At 40.9% G+C, this 9,830-nt stretch overlaps 1 protein-coding gene across 1 annotated transcript in view; it reads right to left on the reverse strand.

The window, feature by feature from the left end:
- The window catches only part of VAPA (VAMP associated protein A), a 63,549-nt gene extending 53,981 nt beyond the window's left edge, over positions 1 to 9,568 (reverse strand). The window contains exon 1 of the mRNA XM_001364950.5: positions 6,062 to 9,568. Coding sequence (XP_001364987.1) covers positions 6,062 to 6,140 — 79 coding nt within the window. The 5' untranslated portion in view covers positions 6,141 to 9,568. The remainder of the gene's footprint in view (positions 1 to 6,061) is intronic.
- Between the last annotated feature and the right edge of the window lie 262 nt (positions 9,569 to 9,830).

The raw sequence follows: 9,830 nt of genomic DNA on the forward strand, positions 1-9,830 counted from the left end.
GAGACCTAGTATATTCTTTATAGTCAACTCAACAAACATAAAGAGCTAGGATATGCCAAGTCTTGTAGAAACCAAAAACAACAAAATCCCTGCCCAAAGTGTTTAAATCTAGTTGAGAATAATCTGACTTCAATAATTGCATCCATAATCATTACTGTGCTATTTTCACAAATAAGATTACTGCTCTTATCACCAAAATTTTTAATGTCCCTCAAAAGAAATTGCTATATTTGTTCCCATAACTTACCAATATTTTTGCTTTAACAGAAAGGAGTGAATTATATATGAACACTACCCCTTCACATTAAAAAAAAAGTTCTTCCTAATGTACTGCCACTCAGCAGCAAAATTATTTCGTTTCTATATTTTTAAGGGCCTCTTGCCCCATAATTCCTCCCTCTTTTAATTGAAGTAGCTAAATGTGGTCATGAGAGAGAGAGAGAGAGAGAGAGAGAGAGAGAGAGAGAGAGAGAGAGAGAGGGAAGGATGGATGAAGAGAAGGGAGGGAGGGAGGGAAGGAAGGGGAAGATGATTTTCAAGTAAATGAAAGTTTGTGACTACACTCACTACTTCCCTCATGTTTCAGGATTGGGAATTGAGGATCTTTGATCCAGACTAAGGACACATGGTTAAGTGTTATAACTTCAGCTCATACCTTGTGCATAAGGGAGCAAACAATGGTGCCCAACCAGCTCAAAGAAAAAAGGGAAGAATGAAATATAGCTGACAATAAAGGGGTGGTGGTTGTCTCCCCATCCCAGCTTTATTAATTTCAGATATTTATTCAAATAAAAACAAAGTTCTGCTTAAAGAAAATCATTTGGGGGTGGGAGGAATACTTGAAAGTACTACTTATAAAAATACAATCACATGGGCTAATTTTCTTCTGCAAAGTAAAATGTGAGGATGCTAACATTGACCAAATCCACATACAGTCACCATACAGTGCCAATGGCCTCCCTGCTGTGCCTCACAAGACAGTCTATCTCCTAATTACAGGCATTTTCATCAACTGTCCTCCATGCCTAGAACACTCTCCCTTCTCATCTTTGCTTTCTGGCTTCCTTTAAGTCATAGCTAAAATCTCACCTTCTACAATAAGACATTCCCAAATGCTTTAGAATGTTAGTGCCTTCCCTCAGGTAATATCCTCAATTTTATCTGTACATGACGTTTATATGTTGTCTTTCCCATTAAACTGTGAGTCTCTCTTAACAAAGGGTTTCTTGGCATCCTGAGCATTTAGCAGATTCCTGGCACATAGGAGGCACTTAATAAATACTTGTTGTCATCATCATAGCTGACATTTATATAGTGCTTTAAAAGTTTCTAAAGCCCTTTAAATTTAACCTCTTCTGGAAGAGGTATTATCTCCATTTTATAGATAGGGAAACTAAGGCAGAAGTGGTTAAATAACATACCATAACAGTACCATACAGCCAGTAAGTTTAATACGAATTTGAACTTGAGTATTCTTAACTGAAATTATCCCCTATATCTCTTAACTGCCTCTTGACTTGAATCCTGAACTTTGATACTCATACCAAATTCTTCCAAGTGTGCTTTCCAAAATTAAGCTGTTTAATTTTTTTTTATCCTGCCTTTTCATGCACAACTGTCACAGAATCTTAGACCTTTAGGCACTTTTGATTTTTTATTCATGTGATCCAGATCCAATCCCCTCCATTTTACAATAAGTTATGAAACAGAGAATGGTTCACAGCATCAAACTAAAGTCAGACAGGGCATCAAGCCTAACTCTAACTCATCTAGTCCAATGTACAGATGAAGAACTGAGACCCAGAGAGGTTAAGGAACGACCTTCTAAGATTAGTCTCCAACCTCTGGTTAACATACACATAGGAACATCAAAAGTCTACAAAGGAGTTTCAAAGAATTATCTGGAAGACTCAAGAGAGAGCTGAGCATTATCCATCCAGAGAGTAAGTATATCCTGGGCTCAACAAAAAAACCCTAATGAAAATACAACCCACTTTCCCTCAACTGGTTCAAGCCTTAGCTTTGGCATCATTTTAAAAAATGTCTCATTGGGGGAAACTGGATTGGCTCAGTGGATGGAAAATCAGGCCAAGAGACAGGAGAGGCTAGGTTCAAATGTGGACTCAGAAACTTCCTAGCTGTGTGACCCTGGGCAAGTCACTTCACCCCCATTGCCTAGTCCTTACCATTCTTCTGCCTTGGAACCAATACACAGTATTGACTCTAAGGTGGAAGGCAAGGGTTTAAAAAAAATAATACATTGGAGATAAACTGATTAAAATATTGAGGAATTTCACCTATTTCATCAGTTTGTTCTACCTATTTCACTTCATGTTGTAGTATGTTGGTCATTTGCATAAGATGAGCTTGTGTGTTAAGTATTTACCCATTTGAAGAAAAGTCATCTCTAAGTGAACAGCCAAATGGGCCATATACAGCTAGGGTCAAATGTTACAACTTTCAAAGCTCATCAAAAAATCTTCTGAATAGCCCTGAAATTCTCAATTAATTCACCGATCATCTATATTTGAGTAATTATATGGCTATATTTTCACAATAAATAACAGGATGAGAGATCTATAGTTCGAAGGGATCTGAAAGTTCTCTTTCTCTTTAGTTTACAGAAAAGGATACTGAAGTTGAAAAGGGTTAAATGATTTGCCTAAGCTCACTCACATAGTTAGTTTTCAAAGCTAGAATTGAATTCAGGACTCATGATTCCTAGAACTCTTTCTACATCTGAATCTCAATGTAGGTACTTTTCTCAAAAAAAAAAAATCTCAACTCATTAATAACTGCCATACTTCATTGGTATAGCCTCACATAATTCCACCAAAAAGTGATCTACTTGGTCTTTCTTTCTCTTGAAAGTGCAGATACTAATGGAGCACTCAGGTTTATCTATCAATTTTCTCTTGCTTTCAATGTACGACATCCTATATCTGAAAGAATCCTTTACGCTTCATTTATAGTATGCCACCATGTGCCTCTTTAATGTCCTTTGGATAAGCACTAAATTTAATTGTTCAGACACTGTGGTATTTATTGTATAATCTGTAATTACATAGCATCACCAGAATACCAAGTAAGTAAAGTGCTTTATGATTATTATATCATTTAATCCTCACAACAAGGCTAGGGGGAGGGGGGGTTAGGTGCTATTATTCCCATTTTACAGATGAGGAAACTAAAGCAAACAGAAGTTAAGTAACTTGTACATTGCAGAAGTATCTGAAGCCATATTTGAACTCTGGTCTTCTGGAGGCCAAGCTATCGGTCTAACCACTGAACCTGCCTCATACTTTAGTTTAAAAAGATGTGCCTTTAGAAGAAATTGTTAGACTGATTGCAAATCAAAACATGACATCTTCTATTTTATTTCCTTCATGAATTTTTTACTATATGTATGGTATGTGCCTTTTATCACATCATGAGCAATATGGAAATATGTATTGCATTAAAGCACTGGTATGACTTATATCAGATTATTTATGGGGAGGGGGTCCTAAAATGTCAGAAAACAGTTGTTTCTATTGTAAAGATTAAAATTGTAAAGATGTAAATAAATTTTTAAAAGATATGTCATTTCTAAGGTAATCTAACCTACTCTCTATTTAGGTCCATGTACAGTGTCAGACCAAGATATACCACCTATCGTGGATCAAAACTGAGACAAAAGGCTTTCTCTATACACTTTTTTCCCTGGGTGACTAGTTAAGTCAAACCCTGAATATTTTCACCTTTAGTGATTGTTATGAGAGTGAAGGAATATTTGTTTTCCTAAGTTTGAAAAATAATTTCTAAATGTTCAAAACATTTATGATTACATTAAAGCCAAGTTTTGTTTCCTCTGTAAACCATAGGTCCATTTTTGAATATACAAAATATGGTAAACAAGGGCCTTTCACCTTTGGAAGGGAGGGTTCCTTTTCATCTTGATAACAACATTTTAACTTTAACCTATGCAATTGCATTTATATGCAATTGATATATTGCATATAAATATGCAATATATCTTGCATATCCAAAAGACATTCATTTCAGAAACACAGACTGCCAAAACAATAGTATAAAGTAAAAAACATACACACAAAAACATTCACCACTGTAGATTAAAACAAAACATTTCAAAAGCAGGTGGCTATTGATGTAATTTCAGGCTCTAAGAACTTTTTTTTTAAACCATAGGAATGAATACAATATCCATAACTTCCAGAATGCCCCATAGCTCCTCAAAAACTACTTACATAACTTTTCTATAGAAATACAGGAAATAGATCGGTATTTAAAAAGTCTAATACTAGTTGCTTAATAGTATCCTAATACCATATCATAAAACTAATTATCTGGATATATAAAGCAACTTTGCTATATTAACTTTCCCCTGATGAATGCTGGCTGAAATACAAGTGTTTTCCTGTTGGCCTGACACTTCCCAGAACAAAATAGCTTTATCATATTTCACTTTACCCTTTGAAATGCTTTAATTTAAAAAAACGCATTAACTGGAATTTTGAAAATTCAAGTGGAATTGAGCATACTGACTTATCATCTGATTATCCCTGCTCAATATTGTTGCATTTGATCCTCATTAAGATTGTGAGGTAAGCTTACTGAAGTCATTTGCTCAAAACCACAAACACAGGAAATGGAGAAACAAATAGTAAGACACAAATCTCCTAAGGTCACCAATAGACCAAGGAAGAATCCTAGTCAGCAGTACCACTTTAGCATCGCAGATAAAGAAGTGAAAGGAAACTAGTGTAAGGACACCCACCTTTCCTCCTTCTTTTTACCAATGAGAAAAATAAGACTAAAATGACATATAAGTGATTTGTCCAAGTTCACATAGGTGTTTAAAAGGGAGAGTACTCCTAATAACTAAGTTCTTCAGATTACAACTCCTTTAGCTACAGCATGCTGACTCCCTACTTAAGATATGGAAGGACCAATATTTTAACCAAAGGTGTTGGTACAAAATTATATGAAAACAAAAGCTGTAAAATAAGCCGTTTCTTTAAATTTTCTGAATTCTATGAGAATTGCAATAAATGATAGAAATAGGCAGCAAGCTAGAAACTAGGCAAGGAGCTGGGGTTGTCTATCTGAAACAAGGTGCGCTAAGAGTAAAGACTAAATTTTAAAAGCCTATCTTTACCCCCAGTGTACTACTTACACGATATCAAGAATCCTCAACACCAGAGCCTCCCCCCAATCGCTGAGAGATGCGCCTGCCTCTCTATCACAATAACCAGGATCACGAACATCTCTCTCATCCCATGAGACTCCTCCGAGGGAACTGATTCGGAAAGGCAGCGGAGAACTGTAGGTCTCATTGGCAGAGTTAAAAACTCGAACAACACCGGACCCCAACACAGAGCAGCTGGAAACATGGGCTCCCCCTCGCTCTGGGGAGGCCAAATGAACCCCGGGGGGTGCGGCCGGGTCCTAGAAAGCTGCCCCAAGTCTGCGGCCACCTGAGCAGCATGCGCCACCTCCGGGCCCAGTAGGAGCCCCAAGGCGCACACGCTCCGAGGTCATCTGCCCCTCCCGTCCCAGAAAAAGTCCTGCGAATCCCCAGAGGCAAAGAAGAAATGTCAGTGGTGGACGATGGCAAAGGGAGAAGAAGGGACGGCCGGGAACCCAAGCCCCACAAGCTGCCTCCCGGCGGGATCCCAAGATGGCGGCCAAGGCGCCTGGTCCCGGCACCCCAAGCTCAGCTCGCCTTTCCTTCCTCAGCCTCCTCCGCCAACCCCCCCACTAACCCCCGCCATAAGCTGCGTGTGCGCGCGCGTGAAACTGAGTGTGAGTGTGAACGAGAGGGGGAGTGGAGGGTAAAGGAAAGGCTGACGCCGAGAAAGACGAGAAGAGAGCTGGAAGAACGAGGGAGAAAGACAGAAGACATACACACACGGGGAGCAGTGAGAGCGGAGCGGGCGACGCTCTATCCTCTCGCCAGACCCTACACCCCCACGAAAAAAAAAGGGAGGGGGGGCGGAAGCGAGGAGCTAACCATCTAGTTCTACCCCTTCTCTGCGTCGAGGCCCACCTCGCTACCTACCTTTAAATTTGAGGTCTGTGGGCGGGTCGAGGACCAGGATCTGCTCGTGCTTGGCCATGGCCCCAGGAGCGGCCGCCATCGGAGAGACAGCGCAGGGGGAGCGGGGGCGCGCCCGAGGCGGCGGTTTGCCTGGGTGGGTGGGGGGAGGGGGCTGTCCAGGGGAGGGAGTGGGAGGAGCCGAAGCGGGTGGGGGGAGAAGGGAGAGATGGCGAAGCGCCGGGGCTACGAGAAGGGTACAGACACCAGCCTGGGCTCACCGCTCGCTCTCTTCCTGCTTCAGCTGGCTGCAGGTCGGGCAGTCGGAGGACCAGTCACTTCTCCCCCCCAATAGCAACTGACTCAACCCCACACCAGCTACCACGGCCACGCGCACTGCGATCCTCGCAGCCCCACGTGACATGCCCCTGCGTGCGACGTGCGCGCCACCGAGGCGGCCTGGGCCCCCTCTTCGTCCGCCCCGCCCTTGGAGCCTTAGCGCGGCATAAACCTTCACGCGCTGCGCGCTCCCGCATATTCTACAAGATTTCTGGAAGCGGTTCCTAGAATGTTGGTGGTAGGGTTGCCGACCCGGAGATAGGGAGCGGGGGCAGTGAGACTGAAAGAGGTTCTGCGTTCACAATTAGGTAGGCTCGCCCTCCTCTTGCTGTCAAGGAGTAGGGACGTAGGTAGCACCTTTTAGGGTTTGGGCTGAGGAAAGAGGAGGGAAAAGGAACGGAGGACTTGGGGCTGAAGCCTCCGGAAACTACTGCTCCCAGCGCGCTACATTCCAGGAGGACTGAATAGAGAGACCGAGCCATTGGAGTTGGAGCATGCTGGGAGTTGGAGTCCCGAAACGCAATGCACATTGGAATTTATAATCGCGGCGGGACGGACCTGGCAAGCGGGCTATAGGCGGGAAGAAGAGCAAAGTGCGTTGGACAGACGTCGGGCTGGGTGTGTTGACCCTGTCCTGGGATTTGGAAGCCTTTCCAAAACACCTCATTGGTTAATCCGGTAGTCCCAGTACCTTACTTCCTCCAAAAGTGATCAAGTCCATCCCAGGAAGAACAGGGTATATTTAATTAGGTTTGGGGGTGGGTGCTTATTTTCCCGTTTCGGGAAAAGGCCTTATTTCAAATCCATCACCTTGTCTTCTGAGAAGAGCTATTGTATGTGGTCTGTTGGAGCATGTCTTATTGTCCAGATCCTGCCCAATGTGGCAAAAAAATGAGGAAACTAGCACTAGCATTGGAAAGCACATTTGAAGCCATGACATAAATCAAGGTCCAAACTGGAGTAATGAGTTTTGAGAGGAGCTAATCACAGCACTGGTGTGAAAATCGTTTCCTGGAGCACCACCCACCCAACCTTTCTGTTGGACAAAATTGGGTGAACTTTTCCCAAGTGCAGTTAATGCCATGAGATCTCAGACAAAGCATGGAATTTGGCATTATGCATGTGATGGCAACAAACCTCAAAAAAAAATTTTTTTTTTAATGATTTAACAAAAATAAGCGGACAAACAAATCAAGCACTTTGAAACTGTCCTGGGATAATGCCATGTATGGGTAAATTGCTATCCTAGAAGCAGTGTTCCAGTTTGCATATAAACAAAAAAACCTAACTGATGGAACTGGCTCAAAGCCTAAATGGGCCGGTCAAAGGTAGAAAAGTAAAGCATGTTAAGATGGTTTGTTCGCTGGAGCCCTAGCCTAGAGTCAGGAAGACCAGAATTCAAATCACACCTCAGACACTTACTGTCTGTGCGATCCTGAGCAAAACACTTAACCTCTGTTTTCCTTAATCCACTGGAGAAGGAAATAGCAAACCACTCTAGTATCTTTGCCAAGGAAACTCCAGTGACAGTATTGTTGTGCCATGGTGACTGAACAACAACAAAGAGGTAAAACTGCTACTCCCACGTTCATGAAAGGTAGCACCTTTCCTCTTAAGATTCTTCTGTTTATTTTGGGCATGTCTTATTTGCCCACAGTTGCCTTCATGTTGTCTCTCTCCCTCCTTAAGATTCTAAATTGCTTGAGAGAAATCTTTGCCTTTCTTTGTATCCTCAGAATTTAGCACAGTGTCTGGCACACTAATCAGCTCACTAGCACCATCAGAACAGAGGCATTATCTTCAGGCAAAATAAATTGGATCCACAATAGTGTAGTGCTATTAGTCAAAATGTATTCTCCCAAAGGGTAACAAATTTGTCTTGTATTTATGTTTACATTAACATTAAGTATATATATAACAGTAGCATTAAGCATAGGCTCATATGCTCTTAAGGCTTGTCCAGCAGGTACAAAGTATAAGCCCCTAATTTCACAATCAAATTTGGGACCTCCCCCTCCAAAATGCCTTTTATTTGTATGATGCTGATTTCTGGATATCCAACATGAGAACTTCATTCCTTGTGCTAACTCACTGAGAAATGTCAGGAGCTTCTGGGAAACATACAGTCCCTGTTAAACCTCAGTGTAAATTATTTTATCAGGACCTTTCCAAGTGACAACATGATGAAAGCTGATTTTGACAGAGATAAAGGTAGAGGGGAAAAATATCTAGAGGATACACATACACATAACTGTTTAGTGAGGCCAGATCTGGGTAAGAAGCTTGGATAACCACGAGTAGCATGAGGAAGAAATGGGTACTAAAAGAAGATGTGATTTAAGTAGATACTTGGGAGTCACCTATTGTTCTGAGGTCACCTATTTTTAAGGTAAACAACTAGGTAATCAGGAAAATCTGGGTTCAAATCTGGTCTCAAATACTTACTAGCTGTGTGAGCCAAGGCAAGTTACTTAATCCCTATTTACCTCAGTTCCTCATATATAAAATGTGAACACACTGAGGAATGGCAAACTACTCCAGTATTCTTTGCCAAGAAAACCATGGGGTCATGTAGAGTCGGACATAACTCAATAACAACAATATTTTTAATATACCGTTAAGTACCAAAGAGAATGTTCCTGTTTCTATAAAAGTATCTGGCCTGAGAGGATTTTCTTCATTTGGTGAGTATAATAAATCATTAAATCTGTCAGAGTGGGCCCTCACAGAGTTTCAGATTAAGAATTTCTTCTACAGTGAGTCTAAGGTTAGGAAATATTTCCTTAGTCAAAACTGGGACTAAATAAATAAAAATTTGTTGCCATTGTTTACCTTTAAAACACTGCCATAGTACACAAAATTTTGCTTGAGTTAATTTAACAAAGGATGAAATTATTGATATGAATATGTCAACAGTTTGTCAACATATTCATTTGCATAGACCTAATATTTCAAAAAGAGCATTAAGATTTCAACAAAAAATGTATTTCTACTAAAGTGAAAATTGTTGATAGGAAACAATCTTCAGTTCTGTATTCATGCTTGCTCTTTATCTTGCTGAGGATAGAGAGGAATGTATAAGGGCAAAATGAAATGATCAAAACTAGAATCTGATCAAATTACCTCATATGAAAGCTTAGTGGAATTTTCCTTGACTTGAAGTTGTGTCTCTAGTACACTACCACTTACAAAAATAAAGCATATTTAAGGAGGATTACATTTTGGAGTTTTCTGTTTTGTTTTGTTTTTAATGTAGACCTAGGCAACAGTGGCAAATAATTATGTGGCAGTGATTATTATACGTTATCAATAAATAGTACCACTTTCTCCCTTTTCTCTCCTAGATACTTTAGGAAATTATCCCAGGTAATTTTAATAACTCTACCTAGCCACCCAGGGCAATTGTCCCAGGGCCAAAAGACCTTTGAGGAAGAGAATTCAAAGAAGTTGTATT

This window comes from Monodelphis domestica, chromosome 3 (assembly GCF_027887165.1).
Source record: "Monodelphis domestica isolate mMonDom1 chromosome 3, mMonDom1.pri, whole genome shotgun sequence".
Classification (NCBI taxonomy): domain Eukaryota; kingdom Metazoa; phylum Chordata; class Mammalia; order Didelphimorphia; family Didelphidae; genus Monodelphis; species Monodelphis domestica.